A 27,710-nucleotide genomic window follows, 5' to 3' on the forward strand; every position below is an offset into this window, starting at 1 on the left:
ACTGTGACTGCAGAGCTTCCTGTTGGGTTTATCATCACTTTGGGTAAACTTCCTTCATCCTATAAAACCTGACTCCTTGCTCCAGGATGGATTTGAAGTTTTAAGTGTGTTCCTTAGGGCAAGGTTCAAGAAGATACTTAAATACAAAACTAGGACTTGGACGGATTTTAGATGTTTTCAGCCAAAAGGCCTTATGAACTGTCCCTGCTGATAATCCGCAGGGGTTAGTTATCAAGACCCTTCAGTCTAAGGTAGATTCACACAAACCAGCATGTGAAGCAGTCCCTTTTGAAGCCCGTTTAGGGATCTGGCCATAATTTAGTTTTGTGTTATCCTGCAGCTGGATAGAGGAAGGATTGACATACTCTTGCGTTTTCCAAAGACTGAATCCAATTCAATTGCTTGTAAAGGCACTACCTAAAATCACAGAATCTTGAACTTGAAAGTTTTGTTGATCATTTTATGTGTTCTTGTATGTTGTCTGAAATATCTGATCTGGTAAGGTAAAGGGCACTGTAGAAGTAGTGAAGTGATTTCCTAGCAGTGTTACAGAACGTGGTGCTTGGCTGCGCTGCTGATGGGGCAGTTGAAGATTACTGGTTTAATGTGAGCGAGCTCTTGGCGAAAGTCGCGGAGTTCCCGATGGCCGTGACTGCGAAACGCGCCAGGAGTGCCTGTACTTGCACAGGCTTTCCCCGTTCCCTTCCCGTCCTGCCCAGACACGCCGCTCCGGGAGCCGATGGCTCGGGGGAAGCGGCCGAAGCGGCTCCCGGGCAGGGCCCGGCCGGGGCCAGCGGAGCGCCCTCCCGAGCAACCCCCGCGGCGCCTGCTCTAGGGGGAAGGGGAGGAGGAAACGCGGGTGGGGACGGGACGGGACGGGACAAGCCAAGCCCTGCTGACGGTGGCCGCGCCCGGGCGAGTGGAGACGAGCGGAGAGGCCAGGAGGGCTGGCGGGCACGGCTGGGCACGGTAAGGGCTGCCCGGAGCCCGGCGGTGCGGCGGGCAGGGCAGGGCAGAGCGGGGCGCCGGGGGGGCTTTGCTGCTCCGCCGGGGCCGCTGCCGGGCCCGAACGCTGCCCTCCCCGGGCCGCTCCCGGTGCTCCGGTGCTCCGGCCCGGCTGCGGGGAGGGGGAGAAGCCGCGGCTCTGAGGCTGGTCCCGCCCCGCGGGAGCCCCCGGGGCACCGAGGGCAGCTTGGGGCTTCGCGGGCCAGCGGTGTCCCGAGCGGCGCGGTCCCGGTCCCGGTCCCGGTTCCGTCCGGGAGAGGCCGTGGGCGGGGGCCGAGCGAGGCCGGAGTTTCGCTTTCCCGAGTGTGGCAGGCGGAAAGTGGCCCTTTCCTTAGGGAATGCTCTCGGGATCCGCGCGGCAGCAGCTCCTCTCGGAGCGGCCCTCCCTGCCCCGGGGAGGGGGTTACTCACAGGATGAAGCCACTCACAGGATTATTCCAAAACTTGACTACTTGATAAAAGTAATACTCTGGCCTCTGAAATCGCTCCTGCCGGCGGAACACACCGTGCTTCTTCTTTTACTTTTATTTCTACTTTTACTACTATACTTCGCCAGTCTAGAATTCAAGGTGACCACAGTGCTGTTGGTTCTTCCTGAAATTGTATGTCAGAGGGTTTTTTTTGTTGTGATTACTGGATTTTATTCTCTCACAAATGCCTGGGGAATTTAAACAACTTTGAGATAGTATTTCTCAGCAGGTTGATAAACTTGGAAGTTGTCCAGAGTTCAGACAAAGTTGGTGGTCCAAGAAGGTGCTGTGTTAGGGCTTTGCACTGCATAACTCCGAGTGCTCTGATAAACCTGTATATCCTGCTGGCTTGTTAAAAGCTTCAACCTGTATTTCATTCTCGGTGTTGCTGACCAGTTGCTGTCTTAGACGTTGATGTGCAGGGAACCCTCAAAACCACCCCTGTTGTTAGAGGGCAGCTTGGGATTTCTAGTGAAGAGGACTGCATAGAAATTGTTTATTTAAGGATTAAATTGTGCCAAATTTTAGCAAGAGATTAAGGGAAGGGCATCAACAGATTTGTTTGGCCAGACTAGGTTAGGATAGCTGTAATTGTAAGCAGCTCTTTACTAGAGGGGTTTTTGGTTGGTTGGTTGGTTTTTTACATACCAAGGAGAGAGGTGGGCTATTATCTTCTTTTTCTCTTGTCCCCAGCCTAATTTTCAAGACCTGGAGTGTGAAACACACTTGCATATTTGCACTGACTGTATGAAGTGATGGATCAAATATCTCTTCAGAGCTGACATTTAAAGCAGAAAGGACATTAGAAAAATGAAATTGAAAAGCTGAAGTTGTGGTTACATCTACATTATTCAGTAATTTGAAGAGGCTTTTTTGTAGTCCCAATGTCATCTTGATGTTTATTAGGAATTTTTGTTTAGATAGATAACTTCAAGGAATTCATACATGGTTTTAGTTTTTTACCATTCACTGTAGTACTTTTTACATGTTGTTTGTGCTACAGATTTGAAACCTAAATAAAAAAAAAGGGATTCCACAAAGTGCTGTGAGGACCTGAAACCTGCTCATGTTTGCCTACAGAAATAGAAAAAAAAAGTGAAAGTGCAGAAAAAGCGCCTTGATCTCTTTTAAACTGAAATGATTGTTCAAAACCCTTTGGTGGTAAGAAATGATCATGCAATGTAATTTAAAATAAGTAAATATCAAGACTTGAAGTGTTCATGCTGGAAGTTATATAACTTTGAAATCTGTGAAAAGGTGTCATTCAATTTCTTACAACTTGCTTGTCAGTGCAGCAGAGCTGAGCAGCTGAAGTAGCTGTGTGTTTAACCTCGCCTGGCAACTGAGCACCACACAGGTGCTCACTCACTGCACCCCTGAAGAAACTGGATGGCTGTGAGAAAACTCATGGGTTGAGATAAGAACTGTTACAGTGAAATAAAATAATAAGAAAAGTAATAATTTAATAGCTGTAATGAAGAGGAAGCTAACAGAGGGAAATACAATCCAGCAAGGGAAGCAAATGAGAGCAATTGCTCACCAGCAACCAACCATTGCCCAGCCAGTCCCTGAGTAGTATTTCTCTCCCAAAAACCTTCCTGGTTTTATGGCTGAGTGTCATGCTCTATGGTCTGGAATATCCCTTTGGTCAGCTGTTCTGGCAGTGTCCCCTCCTGGCTTCCTGTACACCCCCAGCCAACACCAGCACACCAAGTGGGGCCAGTAGATCGTGATTCAGCTCTGTAGTTTAGTCACAAGGAGAAAACTTCTCTTTTCTAAAGAAATCAGAAGATCAGTGTTTTTTAAGGGTATAGCTGTGAAATACTTGTTGCTACAAAAACTTACTGAGTTTCAACATCTTGGACTGCTGTCCTGTTTCCTCTTCATTCTGCCAAAGCTGCAGTGTGAGTATGAGAAAAGTGGGAAGGAGCAATGTTTGTCCCAGGCTTACCACAATTACTGCTCCAGCACCTGTAGGCATGTCTGTTCTTCTGTACCCCTCCTGGCCACAGGGTTACTATAAAACCTACACTTGACTGAGTACACAATTCCCTTTGTAATATACCTTTCCACATTTCTGCTAAATCTGCTGGGAAGACTGTGAGACTCCTGAAATTTATAAACATTGGTGTTTGCTGGTGTATCCCCATGCCTCCAGTGCAGCTGATTAGTCCTGTGTAGCCTGGAAGAGTGAACAAACCTGTGACAAGTTCTTTATGGAAGTGTTTATAGACTTCACTGAAATCCTGATGAAAGCTGTATTGTGTGAGGAAGGTAATCACCAGTATTCCAGGGACTTTTCCATGCTCTGGGAGAGTGGAAGGGCTTGTGTCATTGTTGGGGACTTGTGTGCTGGGTCTCACCCAAGCTTTGTGTGGATGGAGTGACACCAGTCCTAAACAGACACACCCAAAATTCTTTTTCTTGGCCATGTTGTCTTTTGAACCTGCAGATTGCATCAGTGCAATTTCCCTTATTTTATTCACAGTAGTGCTGTGGGTAATTGGAGCTCCTACATAACTTTCATAGCACCATAGAATTAATATTCCAAATACAGCTTGCTTTCCCAGACAGTACTGAGTGAAAAGACATGCATATGTACAGAGGGATCATGTGTGCAGCAGCAGAATGGAGTCTGACTCTTGGAGAGCTGTCTGATGGTCCTTAGGAGGAAGGGGGAAAGGGAGATGCTTGGTCAGCATTGATGCCATGAGACCTTGTTCCACAAAGAAAAGGAAGTGGGTAGGTGGGGAGAAGGAGAGGAAGTCTGCATTGAACCTGCTGTAGTTTCTTGGCGGCAGTCAGCATTCCTATCCTCTGCAACAAAATAACAATTGGTGGAGGAAAGTTTGCCCTACAAACTCATTAAAACATTGCTAAGAAGCAAAAATGGAAAGGGTAGATATAGTAGATATATTTGACAGTTATAAAAGCTTTGAGTTCAGTTGGACATGCTTAATTGTTTGGGTTTCTTTTTCCTTTAATACAATTACTTCTTCTTTCAAATTACAGCAGAGGTAAATAGTATTTTTAAAATATTGAAGTTTTACCACAAACCAGGCTTACATTGGTTAGCAACTACTATGTGGCCTATCATACTGTTCTGTTTTTCAGGAGAACAAGAGAGATTAGAAATAGTGTTCTTGGAGAATTATGAGACTTAGATTATTTAGTATATTAATAAAGCCCCACGTCCCTCCTTTAGTATTTTTAATTTATAAAGGAAGAATTGGTGTTGAGTCAAAGTGTAAAAAATTCCCAGTGAAAAGGAATTGGGTAGTAGGCAACAACAGTGAAATCAAGATTAACATTTAATACTATCAGAAACAAATACCAGCCAATTAATTTTATGCTGGCAAAAGTTCCTTTTAATTTAGTTATCTTCTTGCTGTTGATTCAAGCCAAATTATTTGTCAATTGCCATTAATAAATAATACCTTCTGTTATGATTTTCTCTCTTTGATGTTTTAGACATGTCTGCTGCAAGTGCCAAACCTGTCCCCTCTGCACCACCTTCTTATGAGGAAGCTGTAGGAATCAATGTGAACTATCCTCACCCCTATCCCGTCCCTGGCCCTGGACAGATGCCAGATGGGAAGGGAACAAACCTTCCCCCACACATGGGACAGCCTCCACCAGCAAGTAACCCCAGTAAGCCTCCAGAACTCTTCTGTACCTTATGTCAAGGTGGTGTCAAAGTGGTTGTATAATAGGTGTTGTTAGAAGATGAAAAATTGTGGTTTGCAGGTGTTCAACACCTGCCAAAAGTACTTTTGAAGAGAGTAAGATTAATCTTTTCTTGTGAATCCCTCAGTGTGCAGTGATATCAGTAACATCATTTGGCTTTCTGCAGTTTTTAGTGCAGCTTTATTTTTAAGACAGTGTATTTCTGCATTAGGAAATGCCATGGTTATTTCTGTCATAGTGTATTTCATTGTTCTGAGCCCTGAATATTTCAGTTGTACCTGGTTTAGAGGAAGTTGATTGCTACTCTTTTTTCCTGTTCCTCATGGAGTAACCAGCCATTTCTCTGCCCAGTTACTGTTCAGACGGTGTACGTGCAGCAGCCAGTAATGTTCTATGACCGCCCAGTTCAGATGGTCTGCCCTTCCTGTAACCAGGTGATAGTAACACGTCTCTCGTATGACTCTGGAGCTTTGACCTGGCTGTCATGTGGTGGCCTCTGCCTGCTGGGGTAAGTCAACTCCAATTTGCACTTTTACCTTGACTTTTTTTAGCTCTAACATAGAGCTAAACAGAGCTCTCAGCTTTTCTTTCTCTGTGTGGGACCTGAGCCTTCAATTAGCCTACATCTGCATCTGTGTCCTACTGGACCTTAAAGCAGTTCTGGAACATTTCAGTAATGGACTCCATAGCCATGTGTGTTCTTCCCAAAGCTTATGGCACCAGTTTTACTGATTGCTTTTGAACAAAATACATTTTACCTTCCTGTGTGTATAAAAAGTGGTAAAGCAGTGTTTTTCTCTGTTTTTGCCTTTGCAGGTGTATAGCAGGCTGCTGCTTAATTCCCTTCTGCATTGATGCCCTAAAGGATGTGGATCACACCTGTCCAAAATGCAGTGCTCTTGTTGGCTCTTACAAACGTTTATAGCCAGTGTTTATACATTGATTGATGAAGTTGTTTAGCACCTCTACAGGTCCTCTCTGAAGCTTTATGGAGACTTTCCATTTTTCTGTGCATCCTGTCACTGGAAACAAATAAAAAGTAATGTTTATTGCTAGATGGTTTGAATACACAATTGCTTGAGAGGAGGAGTCTCACTTAGGTCTGTGAAAAGCATACCTAGTCTGTATGGGCCACTCAGTCCAGCACCAATGGAGAGCAATGGAGTGTTTCCCTTTTTGCTTAACACAGAACAGGTTGGTGATATTCTTCAGTTAATCTTGTCTCAGGCATGATGCACATTGTGCTTGCATTGAGACTGTAAAGTCTCAGCACAGAACAAGAGGAGGACATGTATGGAGAACTATTTAGGCCTGTGCTTTGGCAGCAGCACTGCTTACAAACTTGCAGGGAGTTGCCTCAGAGATAGGTGCTCCTCTTTGAAAATAGAAATCCTGTGTTGTCATCTTTTCATGACCACTGGAATTCATTTTAAAACTTTTGTAGTTTGAAGAGAACCAAACCTGAAAGCTTCTTCCTTCTTGGAGGTAGCTTTCCCAAATGGACAATTCAGGTGGTTGTGCAAAAATAGTGAATGAATCTGGTGTCTGAATTTCCTTGCCAGTTTCAAGTCTAGTCATGTCTCTAATCTGAAGTAAAGATGTTCATATAGAAATTTGTTCAGTGGTTTTTGTTAGGCTGGAGGCTTTCTTACTGCTGATTGAAAGTCTTCTTCATGCCAGTGGAAATGCCCAGAGAACCTTGGTTATAGCATTGGAAAACTTCCTTGTACATTTATGTAAGTCAGCTGATTGACCATAAACAAACCTCAGCCTTATCTTAAGGCTCAAATTCCACCTGAAACACAAATAAAACATCCAGGCTTTTAGTTGTTGATCTGCTCATTAATTATTGTTTCCTTATCATGAAGGTAAAATGTGTGTTAAGGAGTTTCTCTGATTTGTCTAAATTAAATAAAAGTTGAGTTCTGTTTTTAGAAACTTAAGCTGGATATGCTTATTTAAGATGATAATCACAAAAAATTTGGGAATGAGGCTCTGAAGGTTGAAGTAATTTCTGTGTCATAAGCAACTGGATCAAACAACATTTTGATGCATATTACAGAATCCAAATCACAAAATCAGCTGGGTTAGAAAAGGCCTTTGAGATCCTTATATCCAACCTGTGTCCTAATGCCACCTTATCAACCAGACTGTGGTGCTGAATACCACACACAATCTTCTCTGAAATACCTCCAGGGACAGTGATTCCACCATCTCCCTGGGCAGCCCATTCCAACATCTGATCACCCTTTCTGGAAAAATCACCTTCCTAATGTCCAACCTAAATGATACCTGTCCAGAAAAGGCAGACAGGTGTTTAAACAAGGCTGTGTTGGTAACACTGTATTAATACCTGTAAAAGTAAAAAGCTAAAATAAATACAAATAAAAATACTGCATTTACTCTTCTTGCCAAATGTGCCTTCTGTATATATTTGGTGTAAATTAGTTTTACAAAAGTCTTTCAACACTTTATGTTTGAAATCCAGTAATTTTGTAGATCATGTACAATCTCTAGGCCTTGTCTTAATTAGGTTTTGTAAACTGATGCTGCTTGTGAGCCCGTCTGCAAGTGATTTAAGAGCTTCCTTGTGCATTTGGAAAAGGTTTCTGGTCTCCTTATGCCATAAGAATGTACATCAGGAGCTACTCACTGGCAAGAGGATGATGGAGATAAAAAGCTGGTGGTTTTGTAGCTTTCCATGCTGATGATGTGGTACCAACAAGTGCTTTTGTCTCCTGGTGCACCCCCATAGTGCACTCTGTGTTCCTGAAGGGCTTGGGTGATGCTGCATTGAATTTTCTGTTCTGGTGACACGAGCAAGTCCTGTGCCTTACTGGGTGTCACAGAAAATGTGCTTCTTGTCAGTTTATTGTCAGAGCAAGACAGAAGAAATGAAGCTCGCAGTGTTTCCAAAATTGGGATTTGCTTGCATGGTACGAAGGATTTTAAATTCTTTTAGTACCTTGTCAGTCTGGTCTGGATAATCCTGCTATATATTCATTTGGTAAGTCTTCCAATTGTTATTACCTTAGCTCCCCTTGTCTCTTTAAAGCAATGATTGGAAAATCTGAGGTGGTGGCACCAGAATGCAAAACACCAAAAAAAAAGATTTATGTGGACAGTCCATTGATTCTCTTTAAGTTCCTTGTATGGATTGCATAGCACACACAATGTTGGCAGCTCTTGCTTCCAATTCAGCATTCTGCAAGGCTTTCTGCTGCCCTTCTGTAGTTGTGTTTCCTTAAATGCAAAGTGTGTTTGTTCTCTTGTGTATGGAATAATCTACAGACTGTGCCAAAGTAACCTGCTTTGTTAAACCTACCTTGGACAAACAAATGCAGGATATAACTTGCTTTGTGTGAAAGCACTTTGTGTTTGATTATGTTGAAATTACTGTTTATTTTTAAAACTGACTCTATTTAAAATAAAAGCTTTGTCTTTCTATCTAGTGCTTGTAATTGAAAAATTATAATATTTGGAATGTTTCCAAACGCATGGATTGGTGAAATGTTAAAAGAAATGTAATTACAGGGAGAAATTTTTCAGTCTCACCTGGGCCAAGTCTCTGATAAATGGCATGGTCTGCCTTGCAGGCCAACTGTCCCACACAGAGCCACACTGAAAATGTGTTGTTTTCTTGCAACCCGGGCCCTAGAAATATTTTTTCAATTAAAACTTTTGGGTAAAACTTTCACTTGCAATGCTGAGATTGCAAGCTGAGAAGGAAAGGTCCCTCCTGAGACTCCTTTCCTCAGGCCCCCCAGCTCCCTCAGCTGTTGCTCATCAGTTTTGATGAGGAGCTCCGCTGCACGTCTCTGGTCACGCCGCAGCAGCTCAGTGTCTTTGTAGCGAGAGGCCCGGAACTGGACACCGGACTGGAGGTGCAGCCCATCACCCGTTTCCCCGCAGCCATCCCTGACTCTTTCGCTCTGCCCGCCCTCGCCCCGGCTGTGCCCCGGAGGCCGAGTTTGGGGCCGGCCCGCCGGGGAGCGGCCGCTGCCAGAGCCCTGGGGCGGACAGGTGGCCCCTCCATCTCTTAACTTCGGCTGGGAAAACGCTCTGGAAAGTGTTGGTACCTCGCAGCGCCTTCGCCGCGTTTTCCCCATAGGTGGGGCATGTTCGTGCTGCTGCCCCGGGCGGTGGCCGGCGCTGTGAGGAGGGCTCCGGGACATGCCCGGAGCTGTGAGGGGTCCCCGGCCGCGGGCTCCGGGACGTGCCCGGTGCTGTGAGGGGGCTCCGGGACGTGCACGGCGCTGTGAGGGACCCCGGCCGCGGGCTCCAGGCGGTGCCCGGTACTGTGGGGGATCCCGGCAGCAGGCTGCCGGCGGTGCCCGGCCCTGTGAGGGGGGCTCCGGGCCGTGCCCTGTGCTGTGAAGGGGGCTCTGGAACGTGCCCAGCGCTGTGAGGGGGGCTCCGGGACATGCCCGGCGCTGTGAGGGGCACCCCGGCCGCGGGCTGCCGGCGGTGCCCGGCGCTGTGAGGGGGGCTTTGGGACATGCCCGGCGCTGTGAAGGGGGGTTCCGGGATATGCTCGGCGCTGTGAGGGCACCCCGGCCGCGGGCTCCCGGCGGTGCCCGGCGCTGTGAGGGCTCCGGGCCTCCGTTCGGGGCCGTAACCAGGCGGAGCTCCCGGCCATGGGAGGGCTGCGAGCGCAGGAAGGCGGAGGTGCGGCGAGCGCAGGTGGGTGTGGGACCCTGGCCAAGGGCTCTTCCCTCCTATCATTGTTACGATAATATTAATTTAATATTATTTGTGGGGCCTTTGCGGACTTTGCCAGTTTGTAAAAGTTCAGGCTTTCTTGGCAATAATGGTGAACAATTCTCTGGTGTCCACGGACAGGCTTACCTGTTGTGTGACAGATAGTACTTTTTATTAAATTCATTTTCCAAACTTGAGTACCGTATCCATTAAAATGGATGAATACTTTTCTGAGACTTACAGCCAGAGTGGGTCTCTAGTGTGTCATTAAACAAGTGTGTTTGCAGCACATGTGTCAGATTTTCTTCCATTTTTTAATATTATCTCGGACAGCAATGTGCTGGAAATTTCTCTTCAGGAAGTTCTTCTTCTGCCTGTTTTGGGGGTGGTGTTTTGATTTTTTAAGAAAAGCTCACCTGTGTTAGGTAGGGAAAAATGCTTACAAGATGTCGACTCTTGGGCTCCATCCTGCACTTGCCAATCACTACATGAGAGATGTCACCTGAGTCAAGTGCACAGGACACTTACGTGGTATTTTATCTTAAAGGTTTGACTTCAGTGTGCATTTAGTGCCTAGCTGCTATTCAGGCACTTAATTCTGTATTTAGATGTTTCAATAAAAACTGCCCTGGTTTGTAGTGAGCAGTAGCTCAGCCTAGACTGGAGGGTTTGCAGCAGCAGGAAACCAATGTTTGCCTGCCCATAGGCTTCCCTTAGGAGGTGCTGGCACACAGGCACAGCTGAGTTGTGGCCATGGCTCAGGGGTACATGGGCTCAGAGTGCATGGGCAATGTGGGAAGAGCCCTGGCCCAGGAAGAGGGGTCTGCCTGGAAGGCCTATGTCTGATGTGTTCTACAAACCTGATTGGTACCAGAAGGATGGTGGTTCAGTGGTTTTGTGTGTTATTCACACACAGTTTCACCCATTTGAGGATTGGGACTTTGGTGGGATGAGCTGCTTCCCATGAACTTGCTTACTCCCAATGGAAACCCCTTCCCTTTACTCCCAAAGGCTTTCATCCTGTGTGCTTTTTTTGGTTGATTGTCAAGGACTGATTGCTAGGGTGGCTTTTATATTTGTTAATTTAGTTTAAACTCACTGCATGGGATTGTTCTGAGCATTTGCTCCGTTATGATGCCATATACCTAATTTTTTTTCCTTGTAGTTTTGTGGGATTTCTCATAGATTAACTTCTCTTTCTCTTCTTTTACAAAAAGGCTGAAATGCTGTTGGGGATGGGATCAGGGGTGATGTGTCTGTCTCTCCCCCTTACCACAACCTCCCCCTCCCCTCTGCAGGCTGCCCCTACCAGAGCCCCTCCTCTGGCAGGAAGAGGGGAGTTGAAATAGTGAGCTCCTGCTTTGTGAAGGAAATTTTCTTTCAGTGCCTTGCTCAGAGGTGCCTTTGAGAGCAGAACTGATGTGTTTTTGTGAACTTCTGCTCTGAGGAGGTGATTTCGATGGCCACAGGGTTGCTCGCCATCATTTTACTCTGTGCTGTTGTGGCTGGAGCTTCAGGGAGTAAGTAGAAGAAATTTTTCCTCTGCTAAGATTGATCTCTCAATGCAGAATACTTCTACTAAGAAATGTTCTCACTGGCAAAACTTCAGAGGATTATGTTACAGCTTGTAGGTTTGTAGTAATTCTTGTAGCAGCTTTGTCTGGGTTTTTATTGTAGTGTAGCAGTTTGCCTGCTGAGCTCTTTGGGTGGTACTGGGCAGGTGGGAGAGCACCCTCCTTGGAAAGGGTGCATTAAATAGTGCATCTTCCCCCAGCATTCTGGGGAAAACAGCAGAAATAGTGAGATTCTGTCAGTCTGTATACTTGATAGAAAAACTCTCATGGATTTATTTGTTTTGAGGACCATGCTTTGATTTCAGTAATTTCACTGAAGTTCAGAAGCAGCAGGTCTGTTCTGAGCTGCACACAAATTTGCAGCACTTCTCTGTTCTGTTACCTGTCATTGCAGGATCCTCAGAGAGGTTAAGTTATGGAGCTTCCTGTTTTACAGAGTGTGCAGGTGAGTAAAACAAGACAAGAAAAGAGGAATTTGAAAACTTGCACAGGGATATTGTGTTCTGAGAAGAATGATACTTATCTCTGAGTGATCAGCATTCATGGAAGTAGCAGAGATGTTCCACCAAGATTTACTGGGTCCACACCTGCCTGAAGTTTGCATTCTGTGAACTCTGAAAAGCTCCTAAGCATTAGAGCTGAGGAAAGGACTAAACCAGTGTGGGACTAAGCCCAGCCATGAGCACAAAAAGCAGAATCTATTTCATCCTGCTGTGGTGGAGGTCCTGCTTTGCTGCTCTCTGAAAGGTGCTGAAAGAGGATCGTGCTGTAAATGCATTACATTTCTGCTCTGCCTTTGGAAATTAACTTCTTGCCTTAAAGGAAATTGTGAGGTTATGTGCTTGGGAGAGGGGAAGTCTTTTCACCCTCCCTACAGGAGCTATGGCTGGCACACAGGGTGTTCTCAGAAATCCAGTTCTTTCAATTGAAAGTCCAAGTGGGAACAATCTAAATATCCATCCCTTTACTCAGGTGATTTCCATGGCTGAAAGATTAAAAGATAGAAAAAAAAAATAGAGAGAAGGGGAAGTTTAATAGGCTTAAGAACACTCCCTATTTTTGTTTATTTCCTAGGACACAGTGCATCATACTTCCCCAAAAGAGCTAGATACAGCTACAGGTACTCAGCAGTCACCAACACATTCCTGCAGGGAAATAGTTACAAAAGCAGTGGCATCTCTCTGGAGAGCACAGTGATCATTGAAGTATTGGGGAATTGCCAGATGGTTTTGAAAGTAAGTATTGTCATAATTGTTTGAGTGATTGAGAGGAGCTGATGTGGAATCTTATTTTTCTTAGGGATTATTACTACATTTCAAACATTTGTTTTTCTTGTAATTGAAAGCCAGTTTGATTCTGGATCTCATAATTAGAGTTGCAGTATTTCTTTGATGCACCACAACTTGAAATTAGGTATTTGCCAGTTTTAAAAGGCAATAATTGTTTTCTTTTCTACGTCACACAACAGTTTCATGGTTTTGTGTTATGAAGTACAGAACTGGAGGTGAAGCCAGTCCTGGAAAGGAACTTGTTTTACTTTAAAGCACTTTGATATCTGTAGGAATAATTTTAAAATAGCAAGCATTTTAAAGAGAGCTTGAGGAACTTGTATGATGTGCTGGATTGGTGCCATTCCTAGCCCAGTGTAAAAGTCAATCTTGTACCACTCCATTCATCCCAACAGGAGATCTGTCTCAGTGACAGGAGCAGCAGGGAGCTTCAAACTGCAGAGCTTCTCCTAGGGTTAGCCCTGTGGCAGGCCAGGTGGAGACCTACAGGGGCAGCAAGGAAAATCAACTCCTCAGCTGCCTGGGCTTTACTTCAGGTTAACAGAGGGGATAATTCACTGGTTTTGCTTTAGTAGACATATGTCTACTAAATACACACCCATGAGGCCAACAAAAAAGAGCAGATTTATACCTCTCCTAGCACATGGATAAAAATTAACTGGTTAGTGATTTGATGGTAAAAGGGATATAATAGTGCTGTGTAAAATGGGTTTAATAGTGAATGAAGTTTCTTCACATAAGAACTTTCTGGAAACTGCCTCAGATATGCTACTGAAGATAGTAGAACTGCTAATGCAGTTCTGTTGCAAGACTGAACCTTTGTTCATATTCTGTGATGTTTGGTGTGGATATCCTGATGTGATAAATCCACAAGTTCCTCTTGACAATGAAATATATTGCCTATAATCTTTGCTCCTAGGTGCAAGATGTACAGATTAAGAAAAGTTTTGCATCCAGAGAGGAGTCTCTGATGGAAATGGAGAGTCTAAGGTAGAAAATCTTCTAATTGGTCTGTTTTTTGGGTTTTTTTGAAATTATATGGCTTAGCAGCAGCTTGACTGGACACCGCTCACTCTGCTTTGTACTCTGCTTAGTTTTAGGGAGTTTCTTTGTTTTGTTTTTTTGTTCTTTGTTTAGTTGCTTTTTTTAGATGAGGATCCAGATATGAGCACCATAAGCAAAAATGAGAGAATGACAGACATTTGGTCCAAACAGGTTTTTCCTCAGCATAACTTTCATCCCTTTGTATGTAAAACCTTTTGGATAGTGGACAGTTCAAATTATTTTGAGTACAAATCACCAGACCTCTAGCAGCATGTGTGGATCACAGCTCTCAGAGCTGCAGATGTTACTTCTACAGACTCTAGAGTGTTGCAGTACATTTCAGAAGTTCTTGGTTTAAAAGATTCTCATAAAGCAAAGCTTTGTGTTTTTTTCTTCCAAGGTATTTATATTTCATTTATTTGTCCAATGAGATTTTCTTCCTTTTCTGTTTTTGGGTTTAGTAGCTCATTCATAACATATGTCAATGTTTCTCATTGACTTGCCAAGGTATAGTCTCTAGTATAGATGGCTAAACAAAAAGATCTCAAACTGTGGAAGTCTGGCATTTTCCCAGAGAGCTGATGCTTCTTGTCTCATCAAAAAAAAAGCAGTTCTGTTGTCTGATGAAGCTCAGCCTTGTAATCTTCCTCTTTGTCCTGCCACTTGGATTCTCAGCCTTTAAACAACACTGAGAGCTGAGGTAATTGACTCAATTCAAAGGGTCAAAAAGAGCAAGCTTGGGGTAAATGCATTGCTTTTTATATTCATCAGGAAGAACTTTGTGTTCTCTCTATGGGCACTGGTACCAGAGTTCAAATGAGTGTACAGGCACATCTTCTGTCAAGTTATTTGCAAGATTTTCATAGCAGTAAGAACAGTTGTGTATTGTTTGCAGAGAAGCCAAAAAAGAGAGGTAGCAAAGAAAGCATTCAGTGAAGCTTGGCTATTCAGAATAATTATTCAGACAAGTGAGCCTTATTAGCATTTGCCTCAGCCTATTGTGAATATACAGTAGTCTAGCTTGTCCTCTGAACATGCATGTAATTTCCACAGATAGTAGCAAAAACAGACTCAGTTGCCTGGGAGTTCAGAAACCTTTATCTCATATGCCCAGTCTCTTCTGGAAGGACTCTATCCAGATGTTGTATATTAAAGTTTTATCTCTTACTTTGTGACTGATTGACTAGATGAATAGTTAGTGTCCCAGTTAATGTGCAGGTGACCTGTCTAGCTCCCTGTATAGGAGCTGACCATTGGGCTACAATAAAATTCTTCCTTTGGATGGTTTGTTTTTCCCCATTTAGAGGGAAAATATATGATTAAAGTATGTTACATTAGGACTGAAAATCAATGTTTAAAAGTGATCTCTTGGAAAGGTAGAAAACACTGTACTCTCAATCTGGGATAGTAAAAGCCATTAGGAAGTGTAGAGATTGGGGAATAAGTAACATAACAGCAGAGATTGGGGAATAAGTTTGGGATAGAGCCTGAGTATTCACACCTAGCAAAGCAGGAAGATATGGGTTAATTGGGAAGCAATTGTTCTTGTGTGCATCACAGCTGAAGAGGTATGGTGCAGTTACTTTGCAATTCAGACATGCCTACCAAAGGCACCCTGAATAATAAAATGGAATTTCTCTCTTAATTAAACAAGAATCATTGCCATTAAGTACATTTACTTGTAAATAATTTGCCAGGACTGTTTTTATTAAGTGTTGCAGTTATGTTGAGGATACTGTAATTATCTTGAGCAGATTTGGTTTTTGGGTTCCACAGGGTTTTTTTAAGGACTCCTTGGGTTAGGCTGAGTTTATGAAGAATAGAAGCTTGCTGTAAAGAATAGAGATACAGAGTGAGACAGATGCATTGTAGAGGAACAGCTCTGTTGAGGAAAATCTGAGTCTAATGTCATAAATTGACTTGCACTCTTTGAAGCAAGAAATGATAAACTTTTTTATCACAGGAAAATACTAGAACAGCATCCTCTTCATTTTTCTTTCCGTGATGGGAAAGTTCTGAAGCTCTGTCCTGTGAGGGGTGAGGAGACCTGGGCACTGAACATCAAGCGAGGCATGCTCAGTGTGCTGCAGACAGAGCCAGAATTCTCTGCTGGTGCTGTTGTTGAGGAGGTGAGTCTGTCTGTCCTGCTCTGAGGTGACTCCTAGCTCTTGTACATGTTAAGTCTACTCCACTTGTAAATAAATAAAGGGTTTTTTCACTTGGCTCAGCAGACAGTGGCAGTTATCTGATTGTTTCTTGTGAATGTTCTAAAATTATCTCAGGCTACTGCTGCGTGTCAGTGCTTACAGAGATGTTCTGCAGTAGGGCTTGGCACACCCATACATAATTGAAGTTACTCTGCTTAGTGATGCTCTTCTGAATTAATGCTTCCCTGCATGCCCACAACATTTTAAATGGAAAAGCATATGTCTGTAATTACCTGATTCAGAATAACACAGTGAAATTAAACAAACCAACAGAGCCTAGATACTATAAACTTGACCAAGGTCTTTAAAATTATTTGCCTTTTCATAGCTTTTGTGGCAAAGCTGGTCTTCTGCAATGGAGAATTTAGATCTCTGTTTTTATTACAAAAAAGGTAACTATTAAAACTAATTGCAATAACCTACACTATCTCCTTGTATTTTATGTGTGTGTGTGTGTGACTCAACAGTGTGTGTTTGTTACTAGGTGGATGTCCTGGGAATCTGCCCAACCAGGTATCAGCAAAAGGGCCCCATTCTTGTAAAGACAAGGGACTTAAACCTCTGCTCCCATCGCTCTTCTGGTTTGACTTCTGTGCAGTCTGTTGTTCTTCCTCACGTGTCAGTAAGTTTTGGAGAATGACACTGACTCTTGCTTTTGACTCATTTGAAGAGAGTGTCTGCCCAAACTTGGGTTCTTAGCAAAGAAATGGTGAATATTATTTTCCCTGTAATGTCTGTTATTCACAGAATTAGTTTCAATGAAAATTTGCATTGTAGTTGATGGATGTTAGACAGTATAAATGCAAGAGGCTGTTAGGCACCTGGATTAAACTTTCATGAAAATACTTTACAGAGGTAAACAGAAAATAGTCTGTGGAAGGGGGGAATCGAGAGATGTAAGAAAAAATAAATCAGAAAAAGAAAGTTACTATTTGTAGAAAACTTTGGAAAGATAGATTTTCTAAATGCCAGACTTGCAACTTTCCACTGTTGACAGAAAATACAATCAATGTTTGTATCTTGTGCTGTTTTTATTAGGTGAATATCACCTGTTTCTTGGATTGTAGTAGCTATTCATAATTTACCAGACTTTTGCTTTTTTCTACTTTGCTGACCAAAAATATCTGATGAACTTTTGAGGCTTTGTGAATTGAAATGAATTGACACCATTTGATCCTGGCAGTTAATAGCAGTTTTTTTAAGTGTAGAAAAACTAGGCTAAAATTAGGAGTGCCTTAACCTCCACAGGCTGGGCACTGTTAGAGATGTGGACAAGAGACTTCTCACTATCCCAGAACTGGAATCCTCTGTGAAGTTGGGAGAGGAAGGATTGGGTAGACTGACACAGGTCATCAAGAATCTTCCTGAAGTATCTGTTTTTCTCAGTCTGAACAGCAGATTGTGTCCTCCCAGCTGGAATGTGTCCAGAGCATCAGGGATGGGGTCCTGGAGGAGGCCAAATGCAGCGAGTCCGAGCGCGCGAGGCTGTTCCCTCAGCAGGGCAGCGGGGCAGAGACGCAGACACGGTCTGTGCTCACACTCATGCACGTGGAAACAGAGACACTCTACAGTAAAGGTAACTGTGCTTCTGCTAAAGTAAAGTAAATTCATTTCCTAGAAAAATACTGTGACTTTGTCTTGCCTGTGAGAACTCTTTGCACCCATGATTTTCACCTTTAACGGAATAAACTGCTTTAATGTGGATGTTTTTACAGGCTGCCTAAGCTGTCCCTTCTTTGGGGCTTGGGCCTGCCATAACAAAACTGTGTGGATCTCCATAACTGGGTAGGTTTCCAACAGTGATGGTCTGTAATGGCTAGCTCCCCTTTATCTACTTTACATACCTAGTCCCCTTGTATGCAGAGCATCAGCCTTCCCAGGTCTGTGGACAATTCCTAGTTTTTATATAAATGGACCCTAAATAATTTTAAGTCCTAATGGAACTAAGGACATGCCATGTCTGAGAACTGTTTTAATTTTTGTTCCTTCTTTGCCCTATATGTTTCTTCTTAGGAAAATTATTTTACTGAAGTCAACAAGGGGCTTGCCTAAGAAATGATTTCCAAGTTGAACTCTAAATGCTGAGGAACATATTTTTTGTCTGTTTCTAAATAATCGTTTGGTTCTTTTTTTTAAAGGAACCCCCAAATTTCCAGAACACTTTGTTTGTAATTATACAAATATAAGATGATAGAATTTTTCCTCAGGAAGAGGTTCAGAGCCAAGCCATTTCTTTTTCTTTGCACCTAGAGCTCCTGTTCACCTTTTGGGTGGTTGAAGTGTGGGACTAGTGATTTGATGACGTTGGAAAAGATGACAAATGTAAAGTAGCAGGGCCATAATAAGAGATGGATGGGTGAAAAATAGGGCTTTTTTTCATGTGTATCTTTGTCTTGTTTCTCTCACTCTTTCTTTGGGTTACACTTGTCTTTGTTCTGTTGTGTTCTTAAATTCAAGCTGACTGCACTCCTGGTAATATTCATACAGGGAGAAATAAAGGCTCAGAAAGGAGGTTTCCCCTTGTATATGGGGTTAATGATAGCAAATGGCCAGCAATCACCAGAGATGTGATTTTTCCTTTATGTTCCTTATTCCAGGGGGCTCTGAGGATCTGTATGTGACTGACATTCTCTATGAAAGGGAGGTAACTAAGAGGGAGGTCACTGGAGCAGAAGTGACTGAACTGGTGTGGAAGCTTTGCTTAGCACACAGTGCAAGTTATGAGGTAAGCTGTACAGCCTCTGCTTCCTTGGGAGGCTCTTTGTGGGCTGAGAATTCTCCTGCACAGATAAGAGGTGACCTGGAGAGCAGCAATTTGGAAATACTGAAGCCTTCCATTGTTTTGGACATTTTTAAATGTGGTATTAGAAAAGAGAAAATGCTTTGAAATGTCATTTTCTTATATAAGCAGTAAATCACACTGAGGAGTTAAAACATACTGTAGCCCCCTGAATATTAGGCAAAAATAATTTTGAACTGTATTGTAAATTAATCTGAAAGAAAATGTCCCAAATTTTTGTTTTGCCGTGAAAAAACAAAAGCATATAAATTATCTGGTTTGGGTTGTCACTGACACTTTTGATACTTGATGTCTTTTACAGCTTTGGTGTGTAATACTACCCCTGGCAGTGCTGTTGTCTCCATGTTTATTGGAGTTCTGCCATCCTTATATTGCCTCATGCCCTCAAAACAGTTGGCACATGAAGCCCTTGCCTCTTGGTCTTGGCTGGCAGGTTCCTTGTGCTTCTGAGGAGCTCTAACAACCATGGTGTTTTCTGGGGCTGCTGCTTGGGTCCAGAGGGAATCTCTGCCCCCTGAACCATTTTCATTGGTGAATGCTGCTAAGATAGGGTGGAATCTTCTGGTCATGTGGAACAGGCAGTGGCTTAAATATTTTTTTATGATGACAATCATTCTAGATATTGATACTGGCAGCAGCTGAATCAGTCAATAATTGTCTCTGTGTTTGAAATTAAGATCCCTGTCTCTGAAATTCAGAGGTTTTCAAGAACACCTGTTAGGTTATAAAGAACACCTGTTGTGTACAATACAGAAGGATCAACAGATGATGGTGCTTAATCACTGTTCACCTGAGATCAGCTGAGGGCAAACAGAGGACAATTCATACTTCATATCCTTCAAATAGAGGGGTTCTTGTTAGTAGTAAAGCTCCTACAGAGAAAAATAAGGGAAAAAAATGTAAATGTGGAAACAGAAGAGAACACTCTTTAAGTAATTTTTGGTTTGGATATTATTAGAAAACAAGTATGTTCTAATAGGAAAGGCACTAAACAGGGCATTGGTGCCTCCATGAATTTGCCACTGATGAGTTTAGTAATTTCATTGCTGATATATTCCCTGTCCTCTGAGGTTCTGGTCAGATTGTTTTACTTTGGAGCAAGGTTATTTCCTGTGCAGAGAGGCTGAGATCTCCCCTGTGAATGCACATAGGTCCAAGTGATGTTAACAGAAGGCTTCATACCCAGCATGGAAGGCACTCACCTTCCTTGTTTAGATGAAGTCCCATGTCAAAGAACAGAAGCTCTCCCTGTCACTCCCCTGGGCTGGACACAGATACTGAGGGATGGAGGAGAGGCTTTATGAGGACTGGAGACAAGTGCAGTGCTGGATTGCAGCTCTGCAGTGATGTCCTGGGTGTGTTCATCCTTCTCTTAGTGTCCCCTGTGATTCATGAGCACAGGTAGGTGTTCATGTTTTGTGTGTGAGACTTCAGGGCAAGGCACAGGGTGGAGCAGGATAAGTCACAGCTGCTGAAGCCATCACCTGCAATCAGCTGTGATAAATTCCAGCCCCAGACCTTACTCCAACCTATTAAATGGTGATCATAGCTGACCTGGTATCACAGCCTGGCTAAAGCCTGGACATGGGGCTGAGCAGAAAGCAGCAGGTGGCCTTTCTGGATGTTGCAATATTAGGGATAAGCTTTTTTCTCTGAGTTATAAGCAGGTCTGCCATCTCTTTTAGCTGCATGCTGTGGAGACTGGGGCTGTGGAGGGCCAAGAGAGCCATACAATAGTGGTTGGTGCTAATACAGAATAAGAGCAGACCTTCCTCTTGGGGAGGGATGATGCTTAATTCCATGGGATTGTCACTGTGCAGCAGTATGAAATGGCATTTAGGCACAGACTAGAGGGTCATATACTGCCTGGAAAATATTGAAGAAAGAAATTACTCCAGGAGACCTGAGAAACTGTAAATCCTATCTTCTGTGGAACACTCCTAATTCAATGTCTTTGAAAGAATGGGAGATGATTTTTCCCAGTAACAATGGGATGTCACTTCTGCCTCCAGAAAGGCTGACTGGCTTCATGTGTGGGAAATTTTGGGGTTTTTTTTCAATCACCAAGATTAGCACAAGTGGCTGCTGTCTGTGCCACTGCCTAAAAGAGAAGTGAATTATTCATCATGTGCCTGTCCCAGCACAGGGTTTGATTGGTTGTCAACCATTTTCACTGTTTCAGGGTGTTCTTTCTGTGTGACCAGACATTTCAAAGAGAATCTTTATCATCCCTCATTTCAACCAATGAAATGTCCTTTGGGCCAAGAAAGAAGTTATGGGAATGCCCACAGTGTTGCTTGGGAGACAGCTTCACTGTTATGCATGTAGAGCTTGTTTGTCCCTTTATTGTTTGGCTCTGAATGAAGTGAGATTATGCATTTCTTTCAGGACACAAAACCAAGAATAAATGGAAGGGAAAATCTCCAGCTCTGGGGAAGCCAGTGAAGGGATGAGAGAATGGAGGTGGAGATGGTGTCAGTTCCAAGGAAGCAAAGTTGTTGTTTAATTTTTTAATGCTATTATGAGACAAGATTGAATTTCAATGTGGATGTAGATTAGCTAATGGACCATTAAGTGAACAAGCTGCCTGCTGACAAAGAATGGAAAAAGCGAGGGGGAGAAGGGACCCTCTCTTGAGAGAGGCTGGAGAGAAGCCTGTCACACCACTTCTGCTGGGGCCGCATTTCCAGTGACTGGCTGGGATTTGGTGCTTGGGCAGTAGCTCTGGTCAATGTGGCTGTGTGTGCAAGAGTAGTCAGATTTGCTTTGCCTTGCTCCTGGACCCCAGTCTGACCCAAAAAAGTTTGTTCTCAGGGCATGATCTTTCATTTTTGTTTGGTTTTGGTTTTTAGGTTTTTTTCCCTGTAGGGCATTCTAATTGCTTTCTTTTACCTAGTTTATTATTTTAAAATAAATAATTTAAATTTAAATAATTTTAAATAATTTTAAATTTTAAAATATGACAGGTCTGCAGGTAGAAGGATAATCTAGCTTCTATGTAGAATAAAAGCCAGGCTTTCTTGTGCTTCTATCAGAGGTGGGAATGGGAGTGAGATTTGAATGTGGTTTGTTATTATGATACTACAAAGGGAGGAATTTACAATGACAGCTCAATTTCAGTGCAACCAACCTTAAAAAATGACAACAGCCCACCTGGTCAGACAGTTCATTCTAAAGATTTATTATTAGAGAGTAAAAATAGCTGCTTGTCTGCAAAATTTTGCATGGAGTTATTAGAGGAGAGCTTGTCTAGTCAGAGGTGTGAAGCAGAATGAAGTCAGTTTACAGTCTAAAATTGTATCACCTAAAAGTAAATCAGTCTGGCAGTTTTATCTTGACCTGTGCTGCAGCTCCAGCTGATGGGACACCTGGGCAGCAGCTGCACACACAGCTCCTTGTGATGAGATCTGTGAGGATCCCCTGCCCCCAGTCGATTTGCCTGTGGAGAAATGCACATAGGGCCCAGGCTTTAGAAATGCTTTTAAAAAATTATTATTATTATTATTATTCACTAGCTCCATAGTGTCCAGGCTTGGAATCTCTTTTTAAAATAGATCTCAGTGGTAATGAGGGAATGGAATGGAATGGAATGCACGTGGATCTATCTGAATTCTAGGTATGGAATTATAAATGTTAACAGAATTAATACATAGGTGGGGCTTCACATACAAGAACAGGTTTTAATTTGATTATATTATATATTATTTCTAAGAATAATATAAATCCCAAAAGAATAAAAACATAAACTATAGCTATATTGGATCTGACAAATTGCTCCCTCAAACAAAATAGTAAGAAGTTACTCAGGCTTCTTACTGAAAGACAGCTTTTTGTTACTGAAAAGGGCTTGGCAGTCTTAAATTAAAATTGAATGCTGGCACTGGGTTGTTCCATGTTTTCATTGTTTTTGGGAGTGGCTCCTGGAAGGAAGGTCAGAAAGTCAAAGTAGGTCTGTCCCCAAACCTTTGGAAATGTGACTTAGTGAAATTAGACTTTGTTTGTATAATTTTTATGTAAAGAAAAATGTTTTCTTTGGAACCATAAATTTAGTCCTATGTCTAAGCCTTTCACATCTGAGGTGAATAAAGCATTGAAGTGAAGCTGACATGGATCGTGTTTAAAGCTTCCACATTATAAAGTTCAGTTAACTTGAACGTACAGGATCTTGTATTGAACATTCTGCTAATTTTTCAAGCAATGAGACCTATCTTCTTTCTTGAACTTTGGATCAGGTCTCAGAGGAATATATCCACATGCTATTTAGCATTGAAAATGCCAGGTAAAATAGCTGCTGTATGATGTAGCAATTCCTCTCAGTGAGAGAGAACAGCTCTTCTGCCTCTGTTTCCAGCTAGTCCTGTGCTGCCTGCAGAGGTAAGGGCAGTTCTGCCTGGGCTTTTCCCCAGTAAGATGGAATAATTTCTCACAGCCCAAGGGTTCTTAAGTGAAACTTCTAAGTGTTGCCCAAATCTCTGTTAAATGATCTTTCACATAAACCTAAGATTCATATACAGTTAGCTTGACAATTTTTTCATTTGTGTCAAAGCTGTCAGCAGTTCTGGTCATAAATCAGGATCTTGCCATACAAACTCAGAGAAGATTGACTTTCTCTTCTGGATTGTAACCACCCTGTTGCCTTTTGGTTTATTATTCATTTGTATGCCAGTGGTATGTGTGGTGGTCACTGAGAACTGTTGTCTTAGGGACTGACTGACACCCAAGGCAAAAGCCCTTCTCCATATATGTTTGCAGTCTGGAGAGAAAAGCAAATGAGGAAGGAATGTAAGGACACAGGGAAGAAAGGGGGTTCAGTCTCAGGTTACATTGTAAATCAGTGGCAATGCCAGCATAACCTCTTGTGCTCTGTTCTCTGAAGCTGGTTTCTGCACAGCAGGAATATTACACTTGTGGTTGTGCACTTACAGACTGCAGACCTTTTCATGACTCTCGTGTTTGAGCTTCGACACCTTTCCCTTGAGGCCTTAAGGGCACTATGGCAAAGATCATCATTCAAGTGCAGAGACAATTGGTAAGTCTTCTTTAGTAATTGCATTCAAAAATATACAGGAAAAAATATTTTGCAAATATTTAATATTTATTTTCAATCTGTGCCAAGTGTTGGATTTAAATTTGGAGCATTTTAAAGGAATAATTTGTATTGCAGATCTTTTTTCTGCAATGGGATGACAGTTTCTTCTCACTGAATGAATGCTGTGTACAAAATAGACTTACCTATTCCCACAGCCAGATTTCCTGTTTCTGAAGCAATGTGAATGGGAAATCTGACTCATGGCTTGGATGGAAATCAGTTCTGCTGCTTTTAAGCTTATGTAGCCATTTGTTATGAAAAAGCTTACCTGGATCTGTACCTTCAATGGCCTTAGTAGTCTTGGGGCAGAGGAGACAGATGTTAGGCTGGAAGTATGGATGTGGTGGAGCTGCATCTTTCAGTAGCAGCTCAATCTCAGGAAGTTTTATGTCAGTTGTAGAACTGTGGCTTTGAAGATCAAGAACCTACTCCTCTGCAGTCAGGAATAGTTCTGATCCAATGGTTTGAGATTATCAGGAATACTAATTCAGTATTATTAAAATCAGTACATTTTTCTCCCTTCATCAAATTGAAAATAATGAAGCAATTCTTTCACTTGGTTTCAGTACAGAATGTCATGAGCCTGTTTGAAATTAATCTAATGCCAAAGTTTGTGTTTGCAACAATATCTTTACTTGATGCACAAGGGGCAAATTTTATTTTGTGTTAGGTTTATTCTCATCCTTTGATAAATAGTCAAGCTAATATTCTTCAGTATTAGATAGTAATTAAACTACTCTGCCTCTTTTATATTACCTTTAAAAAGAATCATTTTACTCAAGAGATGGTTATTAAATTTAGGAGTGAAAGAAAATCCAATGCAGATCCCACTCGGATGCTTTTACCCTATCTAGTTTAACTGCTTTCTAGTCAATGCAATGCAAAAGTGTTCTTCCATCAGTATAAAAGGCAGGTACAGAATATTTACATTACAGAATATTTACTCTTAAGACCTGAAATATGTATTGTCTGTCATGCTGGTGTAAGCTTTTCCCTTAGATAAGGTCTGAAAAAGTTCAGGAAGTAAAAGCTAGTAAATTCAGTTTTAATGCTTTAATATTTTAATTTGTTACTCATGTTACAGGTGAAATGAAAGGTAAAAACCACCTTAATAAATAGTCAGTGCTTTAAGGTACCTCAGTCTTTAGAAATCAAACCTAGGATAAGATGTGGCTTAATTCTCAGAGAAAGCAACTGAATATTTTCTTGAAAATCTGCTTAGGTACTATTGAAACACCAATGCACTTCCATCACATCCTGTCTGAAACATATTTCTGTAAGGCCACTATACCAGAAGGTAATATTGATTTCTGTGGAATCTAGAATTTGCTAAGCCACTGGACATTTATTTACTTTCAAAGAAGCCCAGTCTCAATGTACTTGTTATGTGATTCTTAAGTATTTTGGTCATTTTAGGGTTTTTTTTGTACTTTTTTCTTGTGTTACAGGCAACCATTAATAGATGCTCTCCCATCTTGTGCCACAGAGGCATGTGTTGTCCTAATGAAAGACCTCATAGCTTCTGGAGAAGTTGAGGAAGACAAAGTAGAACATTTCTTCTGGTCATTTGCATTCATTCCTAATCCCACTTCGGGCATGATTGAATCTCTTGCTGTGAGTGGATGCTGTTTTTTTCTTTTTTAATTTGTAATTAATCTAGGTGGCTCAAAGTTTTGTGTTTTACAGTAACAGTCTTTTTCACAGATTTATACAAAACCTGTCCAGGTAATTTTGTTGAGGCTGAATTTGAGTTTGTAAATATTTTGATACATTTATAATCTGTGGTATGTCACAATGGTAATTCTTATTACTTTTCTGAAACATCTCATTCTTTTTATGGTTGTTTACAGCCTTTGCTGAAGTCACCTAGAGCAGGCCAGAGCTGCTTCTTGGGAGTAACTGCTCTTGTACATAGGTTTTGTTCAGCTCACAGCTCCTGTGGTGTTATACCTGCTGTGCAGAGTGTGATGAGGACTCTTGGGAAATTTTTGGGAGGAAACTGCACCGTGCAAAATCCAGAACATCTCAGCAAGGTATTGATTGTACAGAGGCACATGATATAGGGCTTTACTTTTCTGTTCCCTTGACGATCTAGAACTTGTTTGATGAAAATGGCATTCATTGGATTTCCAGACAGCCATGAATACAAGCTTAGTAAATGAATATTTCTTGCTAGAGTGAGCTGATAAAATTTTGTAATCTGACAAGTAGAACCTATCAGTATGGGTGTTCTTGTGTGTGGAAATAAAGAAAAGCCTTGGCTTTCCTGATGAAGTGAACTTCATACCATTGAGCAATATGAAGAACACATATCTGTTGACAAATTAATATTTTAATTTAGCAGTTGTGTCCAGAAATCTATGTTGAATCACTAAAATGTCAAAATATCTGTGATCAAAAGGGACAAAATATCGAAGTACTCGAAAAACCTTTCCAGTACGTAAAATTTGTGACTTTTGCTTTTCTGTTGCAATATAGTCTTTTAAAAAATATTTTTGTATTCCCCCAGGTCTAAGGCAGGTTCTACTTACAAGTGCCACATGGTGCATATTTATCTTGTCCTTCCTGTAAAGCCAGGATATTGGTGGTGCAATAGGGCTTGCAGTAAACTCCCCAAATCACCAGTAATCATTTTAAACAGATTTTTGCACAGAAAATGCTAGTGCCATGAAATTCAATGTACAGCTGCCAGCATTTGGAGAGCTTTCTGTCCTACCTTGCTCTGCATTTCCAGCTGCAGCTGGTGCTGAAAGCCATCGGGAACGCGGGGCTGGCAGCGGCTGCGCTGGCTCCTGCTCTGAGCTCGTGCGCGGCCCTCAGGAGCCATCCCATGGAAATCCGCCTCGCCGCCGTCCAGGCCTTCCGGCGCATTCCCTGCTCCCTCAGGGTGAGTGATTTACTGCCACACATTTGGGACTGGTTGGAATAGTTACAGAACACACAAATGGATAAGGAACAAGTGTAGACATGTTCCAGCAGAGCCCCTCTGCTGTTGGAGGAGAGGGTAGAACCACCCAGATGAACAAACCTATAATGAAGTTTGCTACAGTTGAGGTAAGATATCCAGTGTTTGGGACTTCTTAATTAGGCACTGCAGTTGGGTGCCTTCTGTCTGCAAGGATTATGGCTGAGAACCCATAGGATTTGATTTTTCCCATAGTCTGTTTCACGGTTTTAATCTCTGAAACATAAAGTATTAATGTGAGAAACTTGTTGTGATTTGCAATACACTGGCACAGTTAGAACGTTTTGTTAAGTGGTTTAATGGAAGAAAGTTCAAGACTTGTTTATCTTTAATACCTTGCTACTTAGAAGAATGGCAAAGCCAGGAGTGCTGGCCTGGGCAAAGTGGGCTGTCCTGCTCCAGCAGATGAACAACAAGCTCCACATGGACTTGCATTTGGAGAAACACCTGTCTATGGCTTTTTAAAATTTAATTTCAGCTTGGATTGGTGTGATTCACTTGTTCTGCAGTTATGAAGCTTGGTGTTGCTCATTAGACATTTCTAAGTATCAAGTCTGTATGTTGTTGTGTACCCCATCATTGTCTGGCAAATGAACTGAGTGGACTGGGGCTGTTAAATGCTAATAAAAATGTTAGTAGTATCAGTCACTGGTTTCTTAACTTTTTTTTGTGAACTACCAGGAATTGTCTTGGTTGCTACTGGGGAAATATTGAACAGAATGAATTTGTTGCTGGCCTGCTCTTTGATTGAGACCAAAAGTAATGATCTTAATAGCCTGTGAACAATGCCATGGCCATTGTTGTCTGTGTATTGGCTGCAGCATGTGAGAGGTACAACAGACACATCTCCCATGTGGTGGGATAAAACCATCCTTAACA

General features: G+C 42.3%; 2 protein-coding genes across 2 annotated transcripts in view; both read left to right on the plus strand.

Annotated features, from left to right (window-relative positions):
• Positions 1-864: 864 nt before the first annotated feature.
• Positions 865-8,609, plus strand: LITAF (lipopolysaccharide induced TNF factor). Its single transcript, XM_063171072.1, has 4 exons — positions 865-969; positions 4,947-5,126; positions 5,514-5,670; positions 5,979-8,609. Exons 2-4 carry the CDS (start codon positions 4,949-4,951, stop codon positions 6,085-6,087), a joined length of 444 nt encoding a protein of 147 aa, XP_063027142.1. The 5' UTR covers positions 865-969; positions 4,947-4,948; the 3' UTR covers positions 6,088-8,609.
• Positions 8,610-9,692: 1,083 nt separating this feature from the next.
• The window catches only part of LOC134426445 (uncharacterized), a 72,112-nt gene continuing 54,094 nt past the window's right edge, over positions 9,693-27,710 (plus strand). Inside the window, exons 1-13 of the mRNA XM_063171454.1 lie at positions 9,693-9,845; positions 11,541-11,583; positions 11,832-11,882; positions 12,512-12,672; positions 13,646-13,716; positions 15,734-15,899; positions 16,462-16,599; positions 17,364-17,553; positions 18,575-18,702; positions 23,703-23,806; positions 25,315-25,480; positions 25,717-25,899; positions 26,601-26,753. Of these exons, the coding sequence (XP_063027524.1) occupies positions 9,693-9,845; positions 11,541-11,583; positions 11,832-11,882; positions 12,512-12,672; positions 13,646-13,716; positions 15,734-15,899; positions 16,462-16,599; positions 17,364-17,553; positions 18,575-18,702; positions 23,703-23,806; positions 25,315-25,480; positions 25,717-25,899; positions 26,601-26,753 (1,707 nt within the window). The remainder of the gene's footprint in view (positions 9,846-11,540; positions 11,584-11,831; positions 11,883-12,511; positions 12,673-13,645; positions 13,717-15,733; positions 15,900-16,461; positions 16,600-17,363; positions 17,554-18,574; positions 18,703-23,702; positions 23,807-25,314; positions 25,481-25,716; positions 25,900-26,600; positions 26,754-27,710) is intronic.

The sequence above is a fragment of the Melospiza melodia genome, chromosome 18 (assembly GCF_035770615.1).
Source record: "Melospiza melodia melodia isolate bMelMel2 chromosome 18, bMelMel2.pri, whole genome shotgun sequence".
Classification (NCBI taxonomy): Eukaryota; Metazoa; Chordata; class Aves; order Passeriformes; family Passerellidae; genus Melospiza; species Melospiza melodia.

Coding starts and splice junctions, on each gene's coding strand:
- LITAF (XM_063171072.1), top strand. CDS start 4,949: ATGTCTGCTGCAAGTGCCAAACCTGTCCCCTCTGCACCACCTTCTTAT. Junction 5,127..5,513: donor TCCACCAGCAAGTAACCCCA/GTAAGCCTCCAG, acceptor TTCTCTGCCCAG/TTACTGTTCAGACGGTGTAC. Junction 5,671..5,978: donor GGTGGCCTCTGCCTGCTGGG/GTAAGTCAACTC, acceptor TTGCCTTTGCAG/GTGTATAGCAGGCTGCTGCT.